This window comes from Chanos chanos, chromosome 2, assembly GCF_902362185.1.
Source record: "Chanos chanos chromosome 2, fChaCha1.1, whole genome shotgun sequence".
Classification (NCBI taxonomy): domain Eukaryota; kingdom Metazoa; phylum Chordata; class Actinopteri; order Gonorynchiformes; family Chanidae; genus Chanos; species Chanos chanos.
Window position 1 is genome coordinate 3,851,390 of NC_044496.1, and position 24,882 is coordinate 3,876,271.

Genomic DNA, 24,882 nt, shown 5'->3' on the forward strand with positions numbered 1-24,882 from the left:
AGTTCCCAGCCCACCCCATTAAATGTGCACGCTGCATTTACATGAGCATAGAGTTGAAAGAAAATGATACGTTTGTGTTTGATATGGCCCAGAGGTGTAAGCAGAAAACAAAATTTGACCCAGAATAGGCCCCTGAGGGACCCCATATGTAATGAGGTCAGGAGAAGAGGCAAAGTTGCTGAAACCGGGAACAGTGTGCTCATGAGAGAGATTTGAAACCAAAAAGGAGCAGTACCTTTTGGACCCACAGGACTAGTAAGGCACTCAAGTCAGGACATAATGATCTAGTGTACAAGAAACAGCACCAAGATTGGATAAAGCTCCCTCATCTACATTTAAAAGGAGATTGTTTTGTTTTGTTTTTTTCAATTAAGGCTGTTGCAGTGCTGTGTTCCTGAGCTAAAGCTTTTCAAATGAAAACCACTAATTTGATGCTTGGAGCAAACATCCCTTGCCTGTACCATCCCTTGTGCTAGAATTCAATATTGTGTAACTTGGTTAAAATTTAGCCTTTGCCTTCACATAACATTACAGTACATGATCAGCCAAAATACCTCTAACAAAACACGAGTACTACAAAAAATACCATCAGTGAAATAGTAATGGTGCAGAGTAATCTGTATGTATGGTAAACGCAGTGAATAATACAGTGTAGAACAAATGAGTGAACACAAATATACACCCTGTGTCGTTCTCACATTTCTCTTAAATAAAACGAACAAAAAAACAAAAAACAAAACAGCCTTATCTGGTATGCAGAGAACCACTTAAATATTGCAACGCTACTGTAAGGGAAAATTTAAAATCTCCTTTTTAGAATTTGCCAGGTTTTGAAAAAAAAAAAATTCAGACTTTTCAGTCTTTAGTGCATGCCGGCGTGGGTGAGTACAGCTTACAGACAAAAGTAGAGTCGCACACAGAGCAGAGTGACTCCTCTTTTAATACCTTGAGAAAGCAACTCTTGCCAGTCAGTCTCCTCTCTGAGGGCAGGTTGCCCTGCCATATCTATCTAACGGCCTTCAGCAGCACGGTTCTCCTCTTCCTGGAATGTACACAGATCGCATTAATTGCCAACGTTAAACAGAGACTTCTTATCTTACAGTGCTCAGGAATTTTTCACTCTCCTCTAAACATGTAGCGGTCAAACATTTGGATGCATCGAATACACAGCTAAATACATGTGAAAATATTTCCAACACGAGACAAGCGTTTACACCGTGGGCAACATGGTTATGATATACTGCACAAATTATTGCCCATTGTAAACCGCATTTTAGTCTTTCTGTAAATCTGCATTTAGAAAAAAAGCAGTCTATAGTCAACAGTTCAGTCACTGCACATGCAATGATTTATAAATTGTTGGTACAGTTTTATTTTACTGATCAGCACATATAACCATAAAACAGTTAATTAATTTGATTTTAAAGTCCTCTTAAGTACACTGAGCGCAGAAACTGCTGGTTTCTTTGGCCAGTGTTCCCTGCTGTGCTTCATCCTGTTGTTAAATAGACCACAGCCAAAAACTGCTCAGGCCCCAGACTGTTCAGCAACTGAGGACAGTAATTTCAAAGAGTCCCCAAACACAAGCAGTTAAGGAAAGTGATGAATGTTGATCTGTCAGTCTTGAAGCTGACCTCTCTTCTCTCCTGTCATCTTTTCAGTGGTCCGCAATTGACCTCTGTGCTTTTTTTTTTTTAATCAGTTATTTCCAGGATTAGTAATCAGTTTTCATATTTAATAACTGATTGTACAACAGAGACAAATGCCAGGTGTCTGTCTTTCAGCGGTGATATCTCTGCCTTTTATTTAAATATGACCTGCATGTTACCATGAGTGTGAGCGTTTCCATAGTATTCTGATTATGAGCTGTGTGTTAGCGTATTGGGTCTTATAGTGGTCTCTGTGTGCAGGATAGGTGAACATTAACTCACACGCATACCTAAGAATCTGCTTCACGTTTATAATGTTATCGATGTCCGCATCATGTTCAGTCCTCTACCATGTAACTTTACGCACAGATTTTTTGCTTAGTTGATGTTTTATTCTCACAAACCCGTGCATTTATCCTTGTGAAGAGCAAGATGGATGTGTTGTCTGTTGTGTGTGTCACAGTCAGATTGTGTAACTCTGGTAAAATAGGGTTTCCCTGCCTGCCCTTACACAGGCTCTTTATTTTGGCACTTGGTAAATTGGTAAATGCTGTTGTTGTTGTTGTCTGTACTTTGTAGAGGCTGTTCGGATAGCCACACATTTAATCTCGTTGTCGTAGTGTTGTATTGCAGCGTTCAAATGAAGTTACGCTGTCAAAATATAATTCGTGAATGAATAAAAGCCACGGCTGCGGCAGTGGGCAGAGCACCAGCACCAGACTCTGAACAGTGAAGGGCTGTCCATGAATAAGGATTTGTCTTGATCAGCAAAAAGTTTCAACAACAAGCAACCAAATTCCCCCTGCCCCCATCTCAGAAAGTAGGCTAAGATTATGCACACACAAATTGAAATCAACATACATAGACATATGTTAACACACCTACCTATATACATATATATCTTTGAAATGTGTATTGAAAATGTATATTACATTCCTTACTTTGTTAATAATCAGCACATTGCACTGGTTGCAGCTATACAATAACTTAAGATTTGCTTTAAAAAAAAAAAAAAAAAAAGTGTGGCCTACCTCTTATGCTTTGTCTTGGTGTGGCCTACCGCATGTGACAAACACCAGAAACAGAATTATCAACATTAGTCTATCAACAGTTGTTCTGTATTAACACCAGTGACCTTTCTTTTGTTTTTGTTTTCCAAATTGCTTACTTTAGTGGCACAAGGTAAAGTTCAGACCAAGAGCATGCAGCTGTAGCCAGGCAGTGGATAAAGAGCCTTGAACTCAAATTAGCAGGATTCTCTTCACATTATGAGTGAGGAACGCAATCTTCTCAACAGTTTTTGGAAGAGGACAACTCCTAGTCTTGTTGACAGCGTAGCCTAGGTTTGGAAAGAGACCTTTACCTGTAGATTTGATCAAGAGTGAAAATAAACGAAGCCGACGGCAGTTTAGCGTGACGACGCCTCACTCACTAATGCCTTTTTAAGCAGTACAACATACTAGATGTTGAACCACGGTAAGTAGAAAGTTAGTTCTACATTTTACTTTCTACCTTCTTTAGCAAATCTCAGAGTGTCCCAACACAGGGGGAAAGCCAGACTTTTTTTTTTTTTGCAGTGTTGTGTCCACCTTGCTCTTCAGTCAGTAATCAGTATGATGTGTGATTCAGGAACTTGAATGTGATGTTCTGTAAAATAGAATGGGGCAGAACCAGAGACTCACTAGCTGCCTGGTCCAAACTTAGATTTACATAAATAACTGCAGGTTTAGTTATAATTCACTGGTAAACCAAACCAGTAAGTAAATAAATGAATGAATAAATAGTCAATTGGTTGACAGAATCTTAATAGGCCAAGAACACTGCGACAGATTAATTGCATAATCGACTTAAAAGGGGCCAACCCTGGTGATTCGGTATGCCATGAGTGGCACTGCTGCCTTAGCCACATCGTTGTGTCAGTTTGTCAGCCTTGTGTATTTTTCAACTACTGAGTTCTCAACTGGAATAAGCATAATTGTATACATCTGCTTCTGTATTTTTATTTTATTTATTTATTTTTTTTACTGTACCGCATGCAGCCTTACCTACCTTACAGTGTGTGTATGTGTGTGTATATGTGTATGTGTATGTAAATGTGTAGTGCATAATTGTGTGCCTGGGTGTGTTTGTGTGTCGCAGGTCTGAATGCCATGCAGAACCTGGCTGCACTGGCAGCTGCTGCCAGTGCCACCCAGGCCACGCCCACGGGCAGTAACGCCCTCACCACCTCCAGCAGCCCCCTCAGCGTGCTCACCAGTTCAGGTACGCCTAGTGGACAGCAGACAAACTCATCCTGGGACACCTACAAGGGTTCGTCCCGCTTCTTATTACTTACCATCCATTAATCCTGCTCTTTTTCTCTTTCTCTCCCTCTCTCTCTCTCTTAGACACCCAAACTTCCTTTATTTTCGTGGAATAGTGTGTGTGATGCAGCCTGCCTCTGTTTCTGCTTAACTGTCTCATGATATCAGCTTCTGTCTTTCATTCATTTCTCTCATAGCGTCTCAGACTCACAGACTCATAGTGTCTTGGGTCCTGTTGGGGAATTCCGAGACTCTTTATGTTTGAGCTGTTCATTTGTAATGTGATGCGAAGATTATATGTTTGCCTCACAACCCTGGAGCTAAGACCGTAGATTTACAGTCCGTTAATATTTATTTTGATCCAGTACTGATGGTCGTATACCACCACAGCACGTGTTTCCAGTCTGTGTCGGTTATGAAGCCCGGGATCAAATCGATCGAATCAAAACGCTCTAGTCCTGGATGTCACAGACAGAACTGAATCCAGTAGAAAAAAAAAAAGCAACAGGGACGTGGGTCCCCCTGGACAGGTTTTCAGAGAAAGAGGAAGTGACACATTTATGACGACGTAATCGTGAATAAACCGTCCAGTGACCCGTTTAGTCCAGTTCAGACCTACTGCCTGGTGGTATTCCTCCTTCAGTTCGTCAAAGTATGACTGCGTACATGTTATGTTTGAGTGTGGAAGATGTGGTTCTGTAGCATTTTGAGGACCTGAAGTACCGTTGTACCTTCAAAGCCAAATTTTACACAGAAGCGCCAGTGGTGCAAAGCTTGCTCAGTTTCCCTTTGTCAGACTGAAAAATAGTTTCTAGTGAGCCAGCACTGCTATCCTTTTAATCAAGTATCCAGTGATTGCTGAAGGCTTGTGAGTTCTGGGGTATGTTTACTGGATAAGGGAAGGGAGGTCAGGAGGTTTCTTAGGGAATTCTGATGCTTTGGCAAGATGAGCTTGTATGGGAAGGTGTCACTGTGAGTAATGTTTCTGGGGCCACTGCCTGCTGTTGTTTCTCTCTCTCCATAGCAGGCTCTTCCCCCACGTCCAGCACCAACTCCTCGGTCAATCCCATGGCCTCCTTAGGGGCACTCCAGTCCCTGGCTGCAGGCGCTGGGGCAGGCCTCAACATGGGCTCTCTGGCAGGTACAAAAAAACCAAAACTCTGACCTCTTTGGCTGGAATACCAAAACAAAATAAAACCCCCCTGTGTTTGGTTATCCCTCCACCAATAGGCAAGGGTGACTCTTTTTCTGTCCAGGGGCAACAGTTCAGCTGTTTAACATACTCACTTTCGCAATTCTCATTTAATGATTACATTCAAGAAGGAGGAAAGTTACAAATAACACAGGGCGTGGTATCACAGTGTTGTCATTCAATGAAACTGACATTAGAACAAAACAGAATGTTTAGTGTAAACACTGACAGAGTACTGAAATTCTTTCTACAAAAACCATAGTAACATGTTGCCCAGGGCTAGCCCACTTCTTCTGTAAATAAAACAGAAGGCCACATGTTTGTGTTTCAGATTTATAAAAATAATAACTTCTGTATGTTCCTGTTCAGAGGCAGTCCAATCATGGTCCTCTGGGTCATTGTGGATGGGGCTTGCCCTCAGGGCTTAATGCTGATATTTTGACAGAGCTCTTTAAATCCCCACAGTTCAGTATCGAAATCAGAGCCTTTAAAGAAAATTGAGATTACCTTATAATTAAGATGGGCTGATAACAGGTTCGACAAACTGCTGTCAAAGCCCATCCTGCAGCAGCTGATCGCTCAGTGGGCTGTAAGACAGTTGGTTTATAGCATGTTAAAAATGAGTAATCGTCTCTTAGCATGCTGTATAATAACTGACACATCCGTGTTCTCTGTGGTATTAATTTAAGCCTGAATCTTGTCCTGGACATTTAATGTGTGCCTCTGGGTCTGTGGGGTTTGGTCATGTTCTAAGTGTTAGACAGGTTCTCCCCCGCCCGTCTCTCTGTGTCTGATTTCATTGTGTTGTTCCTCTGTGTATCTGAGTGTAGTCCTATGCTCTGTTTTGCCTGAACTCTGTGCTCTTCTTCGAGCCTGAATACTCTGTAAATGTGTTTTGTTCATTTCTGTGCATTTTTGCTAAAAACGCTTTGCCGTTCTTCCTGTTCTTCCCTCGCCCCCCCTCCCCTCCCCAACCTTATCTGTCCTGTCCTGCTCTCTCTGCTGTGGTGTTTTTTCGGTTGGTTGGCGGTTGTTGTTTTTTTTTGTGCCTGTAGTGAGTTTCTCTCTGATGATGGCCTCTATTCTCTGTTCTCTCTGTGGTCGTTTTCTTCCCCCGGTGCAGGCATGGCTGCGCTGAACGGAGGCCTTGGGAGCGGGGGTCTCTCTAACGGCTCTGGCAGCACCATGGAAGCCCTGACTCAGGCTGCGTACTCAGGCATCCAGCAGTACGCCGCAGCCGCCCTGCCCAGCCTCTATAACCAGAGCCTGCTGTCTCAGCAGAGCATGGGAGCCGCCGGGAGCCAGAAGGAAGGTCAGTGTGGTTTGGAACGCGTCGTAGGTGAGAGGTTTTTACTGTTTGTGGTTTGAGAGGTTTGTGGGGGGGTCGATAGCGGGGTTTTTGTTTGTTTCTTTCTTTCTGTCTTAAGATGGGGATATGTTTTAAGGGCTGTGTCAGAGAGGTACAAAATGATTTGATGGGGTCAAAAGAAACGGGGTTGTAATAGCTGTTAGGGTGACGTGTAAAGATAAACTGTTTTTAAATTCGGACGAGCTGCATGCGCACTCGGAATAAAGAATGCCTCTTGTTTTATGATCTTCTCTTCAAGGTTTCTTACCACTTATAAATGAACTGTTTTCAGTAGGGGTGCACCGATCCGATACAGATACTGGGGCCGATCTATTCAGTTCAGTTCTATTTTCCGTGCACATTTTCCAAATGTTCTACATCCACACCAAAACCCTGAAATGCCTCAGTGTTTTTTACAACGCCATAACGAAGTTGTCCCACCAACTACTTGTTCACCCGGGTCGTGTCCAAAATCGCCGCTCCATGTAGAGTTTGAACCACCATTGTACAGTATGATGATCCGTAATTGAAGATAGATTGGCAAATTTGATAGAGCAGCACTGACTGCATTTTCACCCGTCATGTTTGTGTTGGTGTCTTGAGCACAAACTTTAGCCGGTGTCGTGGCAACCGTACGCCATCGTTTCTGAAACTCTCCGTTTTTCTCCGTTTGTAACGTGGACCGCGTCTGTCCACATTACAACGCGAACCTGGCGTTTTCAAATTTATGCACTTCAGAGAGCAGTTTCTTGAAAAGTATCGTATGAGCAGAAGGGTTAAATGGGGAAAATAATTGCGCGTTTTCAGATTTACCCGGGTTAGTGTGGACAGGGCAAGCACCTCCAGAAGCATCATGCCAAAGAACAAGACCAAGCAAAAAAGGGGACAATTCAAAGAAGCAGTTAACATTGTCGGTGCATCACAAAGATGCGAGAAACTGAATATATATATACATATATGTATGTATGTATTTATTTTTTACGTTTTGTTTTACGAAGTTAGGAAAGCAATGTTTACGTCAAGCCTGATGTTACCTGACACATAAGAATGATCCCAGTCTCTTCCACACAGTGAGGCATTCAGCTTATTACTTAAACACTGGTATCGGATCGGTACTCTGCATCGGCCGATACCCAAAGCCCAGGTATCGGTATCGGGACTGAAAAAGCCGGATCGGTGCATTCCTAATTTTCAGTGCTCTTATATAAGGTTACATGTACATAATTTGTACTGTGATGTGTGTGTGGTTTTTTTTGTTGTTTTTTTTTAAATGATTCAGCACATCATTACGAATAACTGTTGAAGTTGCCGTTTAAGTTTGTATTAATGGCATTGTAAACGGACGCCCCCAGCTCCATCAAATCCCGAGTGTAGAGCCCTGTTCACTGTGTTTGAAATGTTCTTGCTCTGACAACCCTGAGTAGTAAACTATGCAAGACACTCTCCAGTCTGACTTGGCACAAGCTCCTGTGCAGGGTGTGTGTCACAGCCTCACACCTTCCTGCCACTGTCATGCTGTTCTAGCACTACTCTCATTATCACTCTGTGATGCAACCTGAGTCAAAAGAGGTGTCGCTTCAGGTTCTACTTTAGCTGATCGGAGTAAAAAAGTCAGTGATAATGTGTGTGTGTGTGTGTGTGTGTGTGTTTACATGTTAATGTCAAGCAACCACCTTCTCCTCCTCCTTCTCCTTCTTCTCCTCCTCCTTCTCCTCCTCCTCCTCCTCCTGTCACAGGCCCAGAGGGAGCAAACCTGTTCATTTACCACCTTCCCCAGGAGTTTGGAGACCAGGACCTGCTGCAAATGTTCATGCCTTTCGGCAACGTCATCTCCGCCAAGGTCTTCATCGACAAACAGACCAACCTCAGCAAGTGTTTCGGTAAGAATTCGCATCCATCCAGCGTCTCATCCTGGTCCTTCATTATCAGAACAGTAGAAAGGTTTGGAACCCCATCTTTAACTGGTCTGTCAGTTCGTTCAGTCACACGTGAATGTTGGAATCAAAAACATACCTTAAAATTGCAAGGTGTAAATGTCCGCAGGGTCCGTGTTACAAAGTTCACAGTGGTTTCAGGCAATTTCTGAAGAATTGTGGGGCTTTCACTTATCATATACTAAAGAAAAATCAGTACAGGGCAGCTTTCAGGAAACGCATGACAAAGCAGAATGTTTTTCTGTGACTGTTACTCCAGATTGTTGTTTAGATAAAACTCAATTATTCTCAATCATTTTAATCAGCCATGTGCTGGTATTTTGGTTTGGAAATGATCACTTTTCAAAATGCAGTTTGAAATAATAACGGCTGATGATCAAAGAATAATTTTCTGTCTGTAAAAATATATATGTATATTTACATTGAGATATATATATATGTATATATTGACTTGCTGTATTTCTAGTTATAGCACAATCACCACAAAACGGCAACAATAATGAATCACCAAAAAATGACCGAAACTGCCCGTGTTATTTTGGTAATGGGGTCGGATAGCATTCCTTCCTTCAAGCAGAATAACATGTCTGAGGTTAGGGTTAGGGTTAGTCTGTGCGTGAGTTTAGGCTGAGTTTAGGCTGTGCGTGCGTGCATGTGTACAAGGCTGCTACCATTATTTTGAAATAGTCTCACTTCTAAATGAAACAACATAATGACATGGACAGTGAGTTTGACCCTAGTTTGCATTGGCGTTGTAAAGCGTTTTGACAAGTGTTCGGTCAAGTCGAGCATTTGTTGTCGAGTCAAACGAGAATAGCCTGACGTACGATGGTCATTAACAACCGTAACCAGTGGGTATTACAGTTGTTACTGATCGTTACACAAAGAGTAATCTCATTTTGAGAGAGAACTGATGAGTTGCATTTATCACTGTGTACTAATGGGCCGATCGAACGTATGCATAGGAACTTACGTTTTGCCTGTTTGTTTTGTTTTTGTTTTTGTTTTGTTTGCAGGTTTTGTAAGTTATGACAATCCAGTCTCATCCCAGGCGGCCATTCAGTCAATGAACGGTTTTCAGATCGGCATGAAGAGGCTGAAGGTGCAGCTGAAGAGATCCAAAAACGACAGCAAGCCATACTGAGTGTTCTGACTCTCAAATGGACTTGGTTTGAAAATGTTTTTCTGGTAAGTGGAGTGTGAAATTGAAAAAAAGTTAGAAAGCCCCCCCTACCCCCCCCCCCCCCCCCCCCCCCAACCACCATCCTAATCCTCCCCCCTCCCCCCCCCTCTTCCTATCGCTCCAGTCTCTTTTACATATCTGCTCTCTCTACCAATTTCCACATCAAAATGAAGAAAAACAACAAAAAAAGGCAACGTGCATATGTTATTTATGAGTTTGTTGAATTGGTTCTTAAAACTTTGTCTCGGGATTCAGTTTGTTTCTTAATGATGTGATTTTGTTTTGTTTTTTTTTAACACGTTTGTGCCATATTATAAGTTTGCTGTGTAAGAAAAAAAAATCAGTTGATGCTTCTGCGTTTCCGATGGCATCATCTCTCCTCCTCTTGTAAAGTAACCCCATGTTTTCACCAGTAGACATTTTACAGACGCCTTTGACAAAAGCTGCCTATAAATTTACGTTGGACAGGGTAATTCTCTGGACAGGTACAAAAGATTAAAAAAAAAAAAAGCGAAACTAAAAACAAGACAAACCAAACTAGTAAACCTTATTTTGCGCACCATCTGAATCAAAAGAATGCACTCCATTAGATCCAGTTTTCGTGAATGCTTTTCTTTTTTCTTTTTTAAAATTTTTGTTAATTTATTTTACTAATTTATTTATTTTTAATACATTTTTTTCACAGTGAGGGTTGATGTATAATAACTGCAAAGACGGTTTGTATTTATTTTCCTGGAGGGCTTAGCTAACAATAGTAATGATTTATATTTAGTATGTTTCTGTATTTATTTATGTATTTATTTTTCACCAACCAAAAAAAAAAAACAAAAAAAAAAAAAACGAAAAACAGAAACAAAAGACAAAACAACAACAACAACAACAAAAAAAAGAACCAAAAAAAACACCCAAATATGTCACTGGGCCTCATGCAACAACATTACTGTGCACACATACATAGACAGACTGCTGGACTGTCCGTCAGAGCGCGTCAGGAAAGACTGTGCTGTTCACTGATCATTTCTCAACTTCCATTCATTTTTTTTGGAAAGAGATCAAAATTTATGACCACTTGAAACCGTATGTAGAAACACAGGCTTACACGTTATGATAATCATTTATTTATGTGATTGTGCCAACGTTAAATGGCGAGAATATTTACGCGGGTTGCGTTGGGGAGCTGAGTGAAATGTTAGAGGGTGTGGGTTTTTTTTTTTTTTTTTTTTTGGTCCGTATGAAACCGTATGAAAATGGGCTGGAATGAAATGAGGTTTTTAAGAAGCGTAAACATTTCACATGAACTCGTAAAGTGAGAGTTAAACTACTAACGCTGTCCGGTAATGAAAGGCCTATGTCAGACGATACTCTCGACGCCCCGAGTCAGCCTGCATGCTTTGTTTCGTTTTCCATTTTCAGGTCAAACTCTTTTTTTTTTTAAAGCTGGTTGCTTGTGCTATCGACCTGGCCTCTGATGAGAGAAAACCTGTTTGGTTTCCGCTCTTCACCAAGAGGTCTTTTTTCTTAAGTCAGTTTGTTGATTTATTTACATTGTCAGATTTACCCCCCCACCCCTGTTCATTTTGCTAAGCAAAACCACTACATCTGCACTTCAAGTCGTTTCATTTTTCTTATTCCTGCTAGGCGCCGTTATCTTTCAGTGAGGTGTGTGTGTGTGTGTTTGCGCGCTGTTTTGGTTAGTAAAACTAAAGTCCCGTATAAGGACAGTGTAGGGCAGAGACGTTTGCTGTGATGGAGATTTCAGACGAGGTGCATTCAGAGAAAAGGCCTGTTGGGATTTGTCATCAGGTGCACTTGGATGAGTACATTTTCCTGAAACGTGCATTGGGGTTTGTTTGTTTTGTTTGTTTGTTTTTTTTTGGAGTTTGGGTTTTTTTTTTGTTTGTTTTTTTTTATACTGCAGGGTTGTCAAGAACAAATGTACAATGACAATGTTCTTGCATGAGGTCCATAAGCTTTCGTCTGTTAATGAGGAAAATAATAATAAAAAAACAAAGAAAGGTCTCTCTAGGTGGTTTCCTTGTTTTGCGTAGTCCTTTGGTAGGAGCTTCGCTTAAGGAAGAGGCTTTAAGGCTTTGAACTGCAGTGCCACAGTTACAAATGTCTGGTTTTTTTCTCAGGACTGCCCCCCCCCCCCCCCCCCCAATACCTGTCTGAGAGATTCTTGGTCAGTCTTTCAAAATGTACATTTAGATATTCATTCGTTTAAAAGACACCCGGCACGCCAAAATGGCTGATGTTTAAAATAATAGAAACTTAAGATCAAGCGTCTTTACATCTTTACGCCACAGGGAAGATGCTGCGTTTATATGTTTAAATCACTTCTTTTTTTTTTTTTTTTCTTTTCTCCACGTCTATCACTGAACGCGCCCTGCTTTTGAGCCCTGATAATGACAATTCAAGCCACTGTATTTTCTTCTCTATGTTGTCTTTTTTCTTTTTTTTTTTCTTTCTTTCCTTCTCCTGTCATTGCCACCTGATTGATGCTGCTCTAAGAGAATTAGTAATCTTCAAATGATAAACTGCTTTGATCTGTGAATATACTGTTTGAAGTGAAACAATCATTTCTTTTTATTTATTTATTTATTTTTTTTGGTGACCTCTCTGAAGTGGCTCTGAAGACTTAGAAAATGCAAATCATTTTTACTGTTCTTATTAGTGCAAGATAATTCCTCTTCCACTGGTAGAGAGAATGGATGTTAAAGCTCCAAGCAATAATGACATCTTGATAAGGGTGACGAGGTCCAACAGAAAAGTTACATTGTCCAATCAGCACCCTGCCACTCCCTCCCCCTCGAAAAAAAACCCCAAACAAACCAACATTTATATCTATCTATATATATATATCTCTATATACCCCCCCCCCCCCTCCCAATAATGAAAAATATTGATGCGGATTTCGGTTCTCTTTTATTTTAGTTTGTTGGTTTGTGTTGTAATGTAGTATTGATGACCCTTAGCACAAGTAGTCTGTTCTACCTCTCACTGCTGGTTTAATGAGACAGACTACCCCTGCAAAAAAAAAAAAAAAAGACTGAAAACCACCACCCTCTTCTTTTTCTGTAGGTGTAAGTATTTTAAGTATTTACTGCAGATTCAGAACACTTTTAAACTGTACGCATGACTGATAATGTTCAGTACATGTCCATTATAATAAACGCTGATAACAAACACAGTCCTGAGACATGAGGTCATGTGAAGGTTGTTTTATGGATACGAGGAAAAAAAAAAAAAATCAATTCAGTCGTCCAGATCGTGTATATTACTACACTATTATGCCTTTTCTATTTTTATAGAGGTTTTATAATGTTGCCTAAATTATTTCTCTGAACTAAAACAATTGTTTAATGGTCATTTAAAAAAGATTCAGCAGTATTTTGTAGAATCCTAATGTGAAGTTTTGTGAGTACATTCACGGATTTGTTCAAACCTCTGACGTGTGTAGCCCTAATCACTCTATGTTGTACGTTGTCTTATGTCCAGTGGGTTAAAAAAATCAAATAAAGAAGCACTGTCAGTTGATACTCTTGATATAAGGATGTTATAGAGTTAAAAACTGTTCTGGGCCTGGATTCAATCTTAAGTTATTGTACATCGGGAAATCATTCCTGTTTTGTGGTTACATCTACGTGTTGACAAGCCTTGCACCCTGACGGGTCAAAAAAACCATGACTTTGAAGGTCAGTCGCTTCTAGTTTCACCCCTCAGGATAAACTGGAAACTAAAGTTGTTTTGAAGGATGAATGGAGGAGAAACAGTGAATTGAACATGGTAGCGATGAATACAGAAACGTAACTGGACAGCGTATGAATCAAAGGCCATACCAAACTCCAGTCCAAAGTCTGGTCGCCCCGCCCCCCCCAGTGGGATCTTGAACTGCGTGCTGTCTGTTTGTTTGAAATTAGAAAAAAAATGGCGTGCATTAAGACTTAGAGGCACTAGTAACCTGCAGTAGAGAAACACCTTGACGTTTGGACATTGGCAATAATTTCTCCATTTTACGAATTTCAGTGGAGTGTTGTGCACATATGAAGGTGCATTAACTGATGTGCAGACGCCTTCAGTACGGTTCACCTGTTTTTTTTTCCTCCCAAATCTGTGGCATTGACCGTTAAACCTCTTTCTTTGGACACAAAATGATTGGGATTCCAGATTCTAACGCATTTCTCCCCTAGTTAGTCGAAAAAAAAAGTACGGTTTAGTTGGCATATTAATGTCAAGACTGAAGGTCAAGACTCGTACTTAATGACAGACTGACCTCTTGGCAGTCAACTCAGACTTTTCCTGTTCATAGCCATCAGTAGCTTTAGATTGAATCTGGGCCTTAATCCCCATCCCCTTCTTTCTTTCTTTCTTTCTTTCTTTTTCTTTAAGGGAATTTACAGCCCTTATTGAGTGCCTGCTGTAAGGTTCCCGTAAAATGCAAGTTTAAAAAAATAAATCAATTTAAAAAATGCGTTTAGATATCAGGAAGCCAAAACCAAGTGTTGTCCTGTGTAACCACTACCATTGTTGTGAACCCAAAGATTTATTTTCATTTTCTGATGGACAGGGACATTTAAGACCTTCTTTTTTTTCTCTTTGGTTCATTTTTTTTTTTTTTTTTTTGGTTCATTTGTGGTGCAAAATCATCACTGTACATATTCGTTGTACCTTTTGAAGTGTACCCAAAGTGTGAACAGTATCTTATGTATAGACCTGCCAAGATTAGACGCCTTAACGCACGTAGCTGCCCGTTTCTGGCAGAGTATTTAAGGTGACGTGCCAAACCCTTAGAAATATTAAAAAAGACAAAAAAAAAAAAGACAAAAAAAAAAGTTTGTGACTTGCGTTGTCTTAAGGGTTTTTTGTCTTGAAGAAACATTTGTACTCGGTTATGAAGTGTTTATTTCCTCAATGAACATGATGTGATTATTTTTACCCTTTTTTGTCCTCTGGCTATTCTTATCCTCCTCAGCAAAGCCATTTAAACTGGCTAAAAAAAAAAACAAACAAAAACAGAGAGAGAGAGAGAAAAGACAAGACTCTCCACCATAACGTCTAATTCTATTTTCCTGGACCTCTTATTCCACCACATCCCGTAGCTCTCCCTATTGTTACGCTTCAAAAGGAGAAAACTCTGCGTTTGTTGCCTGTGAGGCTGATACCTAAATGCTGATCTAGTCCTTTTACAATTCAGTGTGGAAGCACAAACGACTTGAAATGGTTTTGCTTGGAAAGGCTCCAGCAGATCAACAAAGCACAAATAGCAAACACCTTGTTAACCCACGGCACTGGCCCTTGTTAAACTTTTAAGTTTAAATATTATTTTATTCATCAATAAAAATTCAAAGGATGTATTCTGTCATTAGGATTTTGAATCGAACACTGGTGACATTACGTGCATCATCTTAACCTGTTACTTACTGCCCCAGAAGGGGCGTTGAATTGCCTCAACAACATATTTAGAGAAAGCGAAACACAAAAGAAAAGAGAAAAGAAAAGCTTTCTGAGGTTTTTTTTGTGTGTGTGTGTTTGGGTTGTTGTATCTTTTAGTAAGCAGCCCCGTGTTGTCTGCCTGTGATGTTTGATGTGAAATTCCATCTTAATCTCTCCTCCTCAGCATGCTGCTTCTCTCTCCCCTCTCTCTCCTCCTTCATCCCTCCTTTTCCCTCCTCCGTTACTTGTGTTGCATTAAATGTTCTGTGTTTAGCTGAGAGGTGCACCTGTGAATCACCCTTCTCCCTCCCCCCCCCCCCCCCAACCCCCTCCCCCCAACCCCTCATGCAGAGATAATCATTCATGATTTCCTTTTTTTTTTTTTTTTTTTTCTCTCTCTCTCTCTCTTTTTTTTTTTTTTTGGTTCCCTTCTCCTTTTTTCCGTTGTGGCTTTAACCTCGTTTTGTTATCCGTTTTTGTTTTGTTTTTATTCTAGATGTCTTCGTGCCGCGTTTGTTCATCGTTTGCCTAGCATGTCGATGTGACGTCAAAAAGTTCATGGTCCAGTCCGTTGTCCTCTTCGCTTCTCTGACGCTTCAATTTTTCACCCCCCTTGACCTTTTTGTTGTGTTAACTTTTGACGCTTATTGATTAATTGTTCTTTTTTGTTGTTGTTTTTTTTTTGTTTGTTTGTTTGTTTGTATGTGTGTGTTGTGTTCATTTCCGTTGTTTGTGCTGCCCAAAGGGCGCGTTAGAAAGACTGCTGTACTACAACAACAACAACATCGAAAAAAAAAAAAAATTATATATGTATAAAGTTACAAGAATATTGTTATGAGCAAAGAGAGTCTATTTTTCTAGAACTTGCAGACATAACCACTAGACTTTGGGAAAAAAAGCTTTTCAGTTCCATTTGCTTTGTTTTGTTACCTTGAATAGTCGTTGTTTTTTTTTTTTTTTCTTTGTTTCCCTGCTCTGTTGGAAAGCAGTCTTTCTAGCGCTCCCTTTTTTTACTCTTTGTTTTTGTTTGTGTTGTGTTTTCATATAAGCAGCCAAGCAATTTATAGAATCTCTTTTTTTCCTCTGTGTGTGTGTGTTGGTGTGTGTGTGGGTGTGGGTGTGGGTGTGGGTTTTTTTTTCCCCTCAATGTTCTCTCACTTGTAAGTTCTGAACTTTTTTTTGTTTTGTTTTTTTTAAGGATGTTTTTTGGTCACATTTTGCTGAACCTGAGAATGATGACTGTGTAATTTTTTGTGCTAGGTTAGTTGGCATGATGTAATTTTTTTGGGAGTTTCTATTAACAGAGTGACACTTGAATTTGCCTTTTTTTTTTTCTCTCTCTCTGATAGTGTGTCAAGCCACCCCAGGCACATACCGTTCTTCATTTTTCTTATTGTGTGAAAATCAGCATTAGTCTGAAATAATAAAAAAAGAAATGCGTAAATGAGCAGAGTTGAGTTTCTTGTCACAGTTTAGTTTAATATATTTAGCATGCATGTCTTTTCTCTTTTTTTTTTTCCTCCTTCTTTTTTTGTAACTGCACTGAAACCCTCAGCAAAATGTGAGTTAGTTCTGTTTCAAAAAAAAAAAAAAAACACAACAAAAAAATCATAAAAGGAATAAAATAGTGCCAAAATTTTTTGCATGTTCCTGTGTGTGTGTGTGTGTGCGTGTGTGTGTGTCACATTCTCTGTATTGTTTTTTTGTTGTTGTTGTTGATTTGTTTTTGTTTTGTTTTTTTTCTTGTCACTTGTCTGAATCTTGCAGTGACAATGAGATTGGATCCTCCTTTATACGACAGTAGTTTTTTGGCATTTGGGCCTTCACCCAGTACAGGTGTGTGTGTGTGTGTGTGGTTGTGGTTGTGTGTGTGTTTAGTCTATGGCTTAAAACATCCTCTAAAGCACGGAGGCCCTTGTGCACAGACATTTGAAAAGGTGAAAACAGCTTATAGTGAATGATTTTTTCCACATGTATTACTCATATGTTCTGGCTTAAAGCACATGTAGACCTCATCAACTGAATAATGTCTTAAGGAAAACAGGTTGATGATTTTTGATGATCAAAAACACACACACACACACAAAATAACACTTAATATGTGATTTGCCTTTGCCATAGAGTAAGCACAACACACTTTCCTGTGTCAACCTTTGGAGCTGTGTTCATTCACTCAGATGTAGTCTAAGGAAACCAATACATACAGAAATCACCATAAGTTAATATTTTCATTCTGAACCAAGACCCTAATCTTTCTCACATTTAAAAAAATAAAATAAAATCCTGAAATACAGGCAAATATCCTGTTACTTGGATTCGTTTGTTTTATACCTCACAAATCTGCAATCTGGGGGGAAAAAAAAAAATTTGTTGTAGTGAAAACCAAACATAATTTGAAATAGTTTTCCATTAAATTTATTGACTGGATTAATTGGATTTGGAGTTGGAAATGTCGACCTTTTTTCCTATTTAGAGTTGAGCTGCTGTTGTAAGTTGAAAAAGTACTCAATAATATAACCTGTGGGTTGTGTTTTATGACGATGATTATTATTATTATTATTATCATTGGTACAGAGTGATTGTATTTAACACTATAATTTGTACAGTTTGCCTTTTTATACTCTCAAGGTTCATTTCACAAAGTGAAATTGATCCTCAGATAAGTGGAGTCCAGCAGATCCGCCACCACCATGACCAAACACCCGATTCTTTATCCACTGAGTTAAAGTTTAAAAGAAAGGAGAAAAAAAAATTAATTAAAAAAGTAAAATAAAATAATCATCAGTTTATACAAAGCGGCCTTTAATCAAACTCTCTCAAGAGCTAACTTTGTCATTTAAGTGTGATGTTGATTAGAAAAAAAACGTTAGAGAATGCTGAATTCACTAGATGGTCGAATGTGGTGGTGTTTATTTTCGTTTAGGTTTTTTCTTTTTTGTTTTTTTTTTTCCGTTTCTCTGTTGTGGTGAATGGGATGAACGTTGGCAGATGTCATGCTACTGTGTCCTCACAGGAAATGTAATGCACACCCATGAAGCTGTCATTTTGTTGTTTGTAATTTCTCTTTTGGTTGGTTTGTTTCTGTACGATTAAAATGTTTTAAAAGATTTACATCCATGTGGTCTGGATTTGTTGTTTTTTTTTTTGTTTGTTTGTTTGTATTTACCCCTCCCTACATTGTTTCCTTTCACTATATAGTCGTTACGTATTTCTAAATTCACTGAAATACATAACAGACGCAAGTTGACTCTACGACTAACAGGTCTAAAAAGCAGCTCTGTTTGTCTTCAGAACTTAAGGTTTTCTAAGAGATTTGGTACTGAGGAGGAGCTGCCACTGCTGTGTTTGATGAGCGTCGAGGCCAAGCAGGTTAGTGAAGCGCACATTCAAACTCAGATTTTATTGGTGTCACACACACACACACACACACACGACCATACACAGTACGACGCACAGTGAAATGCTCGTGTGTCGAGACCTTCGTAGAGAGGGGTGCAACGGCTGAGCTGTAATGCATAAACCATTCATTCATTCATTCATTCTACTGGGTGAGGAAAGAACAGAGGAGTGGAAATGAAAGGCGTATGGTCAGGTGAGACGTCGTTAACCTTATTCCCAACAGGTCAAGGCAAGAGGTCAGAGTGCTTGCGTCTCACGGTGCGGATGGAGGATGTTTCTCAGATGCAAAGGTTTTCCTATGTATCCATCCAACGTCCACTCACACAAGGCCATTCTGAGTGAATGCGTTCATTTTTTGTCTGAATGGGAGCACTGTCTTTAACGCGACCCAAGTGGTCAATGACAGATTTCATGAGCGCGAACATGATACAAACCACATACAGTCACCGGGTCCCAAACCAACTGATCACTTACAGGAACATTGCCCGAAGAGGCACTGCCACTCTCAGGATCACCTAATGTTAGAGTTTGATGGAGGGAGGGGAGGGTGCATCCATCCACATACATTTATTCATTTAGGAGATGCTTTTATCCAAAGCAACAGCATCCATCTTATAGAGTTCCAGACACTCGCTGAATCACTGCCAGCTCACACTGAAGCTGCCCTGGTATCACACAGGGGCTCCGACACCCTGTATACAGACATTACACAAGTTTCCTTTATTCTGGCAGTTAGCAGATTCATACATTAATTCTCATCAGTGGTGAAAGTAAGGAATAGAAAAGGAGAGAGAAACTCAAAAAAAAAAAAAGTTGAATCAAATGTGAACTTAATATATTTTTTTTTGTTCAATGGAACATCATATAGCTTATTCATTTCAGGTAGTTGTTTTTAAAATTGGAATTAAACTTCAAATCCCAAGTCTGTGAATTCTACACCAGCGTAGACTGGTTGCGATTCTCATATCCAAGGGATGTCAGAATCACGTCAAGTAAAGACTGTCTTTACCCGTAGGGCGTCTTACAGGCAATCCAGTCACACCAGCAAAAACAAACTATGAGGGAAATGACGATCCTCTCACACAATGCATTTCATTTCATTCCCGGGGGGGGGGGGACCTACAACCAACAGAATGACGCATTGCGCCGAGCAGACCGGGCGGGGCTCAAACATTCTGGGTCCTACTGACGACCCAATCAGCCAGCTCAGAGTTTGCTGCTGCCATGTTCTGACTGGTCGTTTTGAACTGGGCCAGAAAGAGGAGCCACGTGTCCGTATTTTGGGGTGATGGTGATCTGGACAGAGGACGTGTAAGGGTCGTGACACACGATGCGGTGAAGACGTGAACTCTCCTCCTCCAGCTCTCGCAGGCTCTTCCTCGTTCTCATATTGATGTCGGTGTGTCCGGAGTCGTTAACGTTGTCCGGGTACAGTCCATCACCTGCGCAGCAGTGAGGAGACACACACACACACACGCATGCTCAACTGCTATTGAAATCAACATTAAAAAAGCTCAAAGAAGAAATATAAATCCTTAAATTATCCACCAGGACCTGCCGGTGAGTGTAACATGTTTTTCTGCACTTCCCTATCCACTAAATCGGGTGGGAGACAAAACCATTCAATATACAAAAAAGACAAAAGATTTTCAAAAACATCCTGTTATTAGGCTTTAGCTGCTCACGAAGCAAACAGAAAGTCACATTTCCAAGATACCCGCTCTGTGAAAGAATCTGCAGTTCAGTAACCAGGTGTCTGAAAATTCTATAAACCCCCCCCCCCCATGAACTCTGACTTCAGGATTTATTTTTCTTGCGCTGTCACTCTCTCTGAGCTGTTTCTTCTCTGTGAAAAACTCATTACCTGGGAGAAGCGATATGTAAAAGTTAGGCGAGATCAGACGGACAGCCAACCACTGCTCACAGCCCTGCAGTGAACGCTGCCTGGAGAAGTTGTGCAGTTTTTGCAGTTCAGGGAAGCGACAGATTCTCCTGAGGTCATAGAACTGCGGTGGAGCTATCCACATCTCCCTGGCCTGGTAGCTGTGAAGGACTTCGGAAGGAGTAGACCACTGGAGGTTAGAGAGAAACACGTTGGTGTTACTGAGCAATAATTCAGCAGCATGCTATAGCATGTAGCATAACAGATGGAGAGGCAAATTTCTCGTCAAATAACAATAACAGTCAATTATAAATCTGACGTATGGCTTAAACAGCATTGTTCAAAAAAAAAGGGGGGGGGGGGGGGGTTATGAGGTCTCCAGTTCAAAACGTGACTCCGAGTGAATTCTGTGAGTGAAATTGCATTGGCTACACTTGATATACGTCACAGAACAACACATTCATAATAATTATAACAATAAACCAGGCCAAACTGCTCACATATGAAGTCACACACACAGTAGATTAGCCCGTACAAGTCCAACAGTAGCTAACCACAGTTACGTCACGTCACGTCTACAGCAGGCTGTTATTAGTGGCGTAGAAACTACCCAGAAGAGAGGGGTAAACTTTTCACCTTAAAATGAACTATTTCCTTTTCGTCTTGCACTGTGTGGGGGGTCTCCTGCAAGCAGCAAATGTAAAATGCAGTGTCGTACCTCCTCTGCTTGCCGTAGACGCCTGTGGGAGTCAGCCAGTTGCCCCACTCGTGCAAAGCCCATATGTTGGGCAAACATTCCAGCTCTTTACACATTTTAATAAAATTTGAGGGGTTTTCAACAACCAACATCCGCCATTTAGCGATTTCACTTCGGGACCACTGGCCAGACAATACTGTGAGTGGTGATTCTGCGGTATTAGAGTCTTGTTCGTTTTTATTAGAAGAACGCTGAACGATACTGTCCTGTTCCTTTTTAGGAACGACCAAAAGCACACCAGATTCTTCAAATGTCTCTCTGATAGCACAAATTCTGAAGGCAACGTCCCCTGGTATCTGAGACCCTAACTTCACCCGGTTTGTTGAGAAGATTGGAGGTCGAGTGTCAGGAGATTGTCTCACCACTCCTAAACCAAAATTCGGCGCTTTCACGAAAGGTTTAAAGATATCCAGCCACTCGTTTGAGAAATCCGAGGAATCGACTAAACCTCCAGGGAAGACATACGCGTTCGGCATGAATCCACTTTTACCACTACGTTTCAGCAATAACACTTCATAATCAAATGCAGACTTGGGCGGCAGACCCAGCGGACAGTTCGCTGATGGAACAGTTGTTACTCTGCTAATACTTCCCTTTAAAACATCAACATTTCCATTATGCCTCTTCCCAGCTGCAAGGATGACAGTTGCTGCCTCCTTCCAGTGTCTCAAGGCAATATTCATTTTGATGTCAGTGTTGTAGTAACTTAAAACATTTCAAAGAGGCTAAAGTTAACGTGCTGTCAACTTTGACATCGTTACGCGTCCGGTCAAATTGAAGACAACAGAGAAAGCGAGTGAGTAAACAATTCGACTCATTACCGTTTTGTATTTAGCGCCATCTAGGCCAGAGGATGAATAATTACACTTTCAAGTTAAGCGAAATGTATTGGGCACACATTCTCAAATAAGTTCATGGTGTAGCCATTTGCAATGGACCAGGATGCCACTGATACGGAAAGCTGGACAGAAGCCTAATTATTTGTATCGTAATCCGATGCCAAAGCTTTCAGGGACCTAATTTAAAACAGTAGGTTTCCATGTCAGTGTGAAAAACCTGTTCCCGGACAAACTGTGTGAGGAGTCAACCTGTTCCCGTTTCATCTGGAAAAGTTCGTCGAGACAGTGTATCCGCGAGGCATCTGCTGAGATAATGCACCAATCGAAGGTATTACATGATTTATCTGAAATGTACGAAAACAGTGTTCTGGCTGTCAGAAATCACACAGGGTATACTACGAGTAATAATGCGCAGTTGCGTTCGCGCAGCAAAATCGCGTGCGCAGCAGAGCGCGCGTTGAGTAATCAAGCATTAGGAGAGAAAGCGTGAGACACTATTGAAGACCAATTAGAAATACATTTGACGCACGAGGTAGTTTTAATCGTACGGAAACCCAAGAGATGACGTCTGGGTTTTTTTTTTCTGTGGAACTGACGCTTTACTAATTTTACCCAATTTCCCAAAGTAATACTCACGATTTAAGCTGGATCGTGCGCACGATTTAATAAAGCGTGGACATAAATAAATCAACAAGAGGAATAACAGATTGTCTAAAAAGGCGACTTTCCTGAACGAAAGAGAGAACGAGGAGAGTTTCCAATTAATTCCATAATTGGAGTGAAACATGAAGGAATCTTGGAGCTTGCTTTGAGGATTCGTGTTTTACATTTTAAAATCTTGCAGATGACTTAAATCATGTGAAAAAAAAACATTAAGGCTTTTTATATTAAAATAAAGGATGTCACATCCGGGGAGCCGTATAATCACACTCTTCCATTTATAAATTTGTAAATAGCGCATGACGTCTGTCTTTGCATATACCATGTTATATTATGGTGTTTTTTGCTGTTGTTTTTTTGATTGTTTTTGGTTATATGACCGATGGCACGTATCGTGGGGGTATGCGAGGACAGACGGGTTCTGGGACATAAAAACATGGTGTAAAAATCGTAGAAAAGATCAAGAGAACCAGCTGAGGTTAAAAAAAAATCGGTTCTTTCACCCAAATAGTTGTTTTTATCCGCTCAGAATGAATCGTTTTTCTCACCAAGATTTCACCACATTGATTTTTCCCCAAATGTACTCCGCTGAAGTGGTGAAAATTCAAATAATTGAATTTTATTTTACATTTTATGACTGTGACAGGGTGACACTTGTACATCTAAACAGTAAAATCTAGTTCAGAAATAAGTAATCTATCAATCCTTTAGTAAATGATTCAATTTCATGAGGTTAAATTATACAGCCTTTAACAGTTATCAAAAAACACCGACAAAAAGGAACAGGGAGGGGGCAGACGGGTCATTATTCATGCTGTTTAAAAAAACAACACCCGCACACACACAGCAGGAAATAAATTATCCACCGAATTAGATCTACCAACAGGGGCAGCCGTGGCCTAAAGGTTAGAAAAGCGGGCTTGTGGCCAAAAAGTCGCCAGTTCCCCTGGACCAGCAGGAAAAAAATGTGGGCTGGGGGAGTGAATGAACAGCGCTTTCCCCTTCCTCAAACTCCCTCAACATTCACGCCTGCGAGGCGCTTGAGCACGGCACTTAACATCCAACGGCTCCCCACACGCTGCGGCAGCCCACTGCTCCTCGTGTGTGTGCTCACAGCTCACTGCTCCTAGTGTGTGTGTGTTCACTGCTTGTGGATGGGTTAAATGCAGAGGATGAAATTCGCAACAGCGATCATTATGGCAGCGCACCCCTGAGTGCATCGGCTACTTCAGGTCCATGGTCCAGGATGGCGGCGCGCATGAAGTGCAGCGGTTACTTACCACGGTCCTGAGGACACACAATTTCGTCGTCCCAGTGTGTAGTGTATATAAGGCTGGGATGACCATAAAGAGAATTTCATTTCATTTCAACAATAAGATAATGATCAGTGATAAGGGATCAGTGTTAAAGTCGGGTCAAGGACGTGATAATTTTACACAGATAACAAAAGACAACGACAAACGGCAAACATTTTAGCTTTTATAACACTTGAAGCCCGTACACTTTAAGCTTGTTTGATTAGTGTAATACTTTTATAACATCTGAAATCATAACGTCGGATAGCTGATTATTATCAGTGGCACTTTGGGACATCGTCACAAACAACGGTTGTAGAGAATAAAAGTGAATCGCGTTCCTAGAGAAGGTGTTGGTTCTCTCTCTGTCGATGAGTCAGCATCACCCATTGTCTGCGTGAACACAATTATTTCACGGAATGATTCCATACAGGTAAAAGCAAGAATCGTCGCAGGTTCAGCAGTGGTGCTGCACAACACAAACATCACGACACAGCAGACCCACAGTGAATACAGTTAAATATGTAAAACAGGTACAAAACACTAGAAAGTCACCAGGCCTGTAAAAACAATACACGTTGTCGTACAAATTTTTTTTCTCTTGTGAATTATTCACACAAGTCTCTCTGTAACCTCACTCATTCTACCGTCTGAAATACTCTAACAGAAACAAAAACAAAGAAAGTCAAATCAGTATACATACTTAATGTACATTTTAAGAGCATCATTAGTAAAGTTTAGTTTACAACAGTTTCTTTTTATGGATTTGCTTTTTTTTTTTTCATATCAGTCATCTTTGTGTCTGTGGCTGATTGTGGTGATGTCAGCTGAGGCCATCCATCTCCATGGCAACAGAGTCAGAGAATTTCTGTCTTCATGTCTCTGTCAGCAACTGGCCATTGTCAGGCATGGCCCCCGTGGCATGACTCATTTTGGGGAGTTTTAGCCTCAGCTTGCTCACTGGGGGTTCAGGATCTGATCTCTGTGAGGCTGCTTTAGGGCACTTTT

The 24,882-nt window shown here is 40.7% G+C and overlaps 2 protein-coding genes across 9 annotated transcripts in view; one reads left to right on the top strand and one right to left on the bottom strand.

Annotated features, from left to right (window-relative positions):
• Positions 1 to 16,132, top strand: part of celf1 (cugbp, Elav-like family member 1) — a 39,161-nt gene extending 23,029 nt beyond the window's left edge. For 3 of the 8 annotated variants that reach the window (XM_030794342.1, XM_030794344.1, XM_030794343.1), the window contains exons 11-16: positions 3,789 to 3,959; positions 4,977 to 5,093; positions 6,268 to 6,483; positions 8,229 to 8,372; positions 9,443 to 9,614; positions 15,539 to 16,132. In XM_030794342.1, the coding sequence (XP_030650202.1) occupies positions 3,789 to 3,959; positions 4,977 to 5,093; positions 6,268 to 6,483; positions 8,229 to 8,372; positions 9,443 to 9,570 (776 nt within the window). In that variant the 3' untranslated portion in view covers positions 9,571 to 9,614; positions 15,539 to 16,132. The remainder of the gene's footprint in view (positions 1 to 3,788; positions 3,960 to 4,976; positions 5,094 to 6,267; positions 6,484 to 8,228; positions 8,373 to 9,442; positions 9,615 to 15,538) is intronic. The other 5 variants (XM_030794345.1, XM_030794346.1, XM_030794347.1 and 2 more) reach the window with 3 other exon arrangements.
• Positions 16,133 to 19,290: 3,158 nt separating this feature from the next.
• On the bottom strand, positions 19,291 to 21,809 carry nudt19 (nudix (nucleoside diphosphate linked moiety X)-type motif 19). Its single transcript, XM_030766337.1, has 3 exons — positions 20,960 to 21,809; positions 20,306 to 20,513; positions 19,291 to 19,883 (listed from the first exon to the last, which is right to left on the bottom strand). Exons 1-3 carry the CDS (start codon positions 21,761 to 21,763, stop codon positions 19,648 to 19,650), a joined length of 1,248 nt encoding a protein of 415 aa, XP_030622197.1. The 5' UTR covers positions 21,764 to 21,809; the 3' UTR covers positions 19,291 to 19,647.
• Positions 21,810 to 24,882: the final 3,073 nt, after the last annotated feature.

Excerpts from the sequence above, each read along its gene's own strand:
- nudt19 (XM_030766337.1), bottom strand. The coding sequence starts at position 21,763 with ATGAATATTGCCTTGAGACACTGGAAGGAGGCAGCAACTGTCATCCTT. Across the intron at positions 20,514-20,959 it reads AGGAAATAGTTCATTTTAAG|TGGTCTACTCCTTCCGAAGT; the intron begins GTGAAAAGTTTA and ends TCTAACCTCCAG. Across the intron at positions 19,884-20,305 it reads TTACATATCGCTTCTCCCAG|GTGATGGACTGTACCCGGAC; the intron begins GTAATGAGTTTT and ends ACTGCTGCGCAG.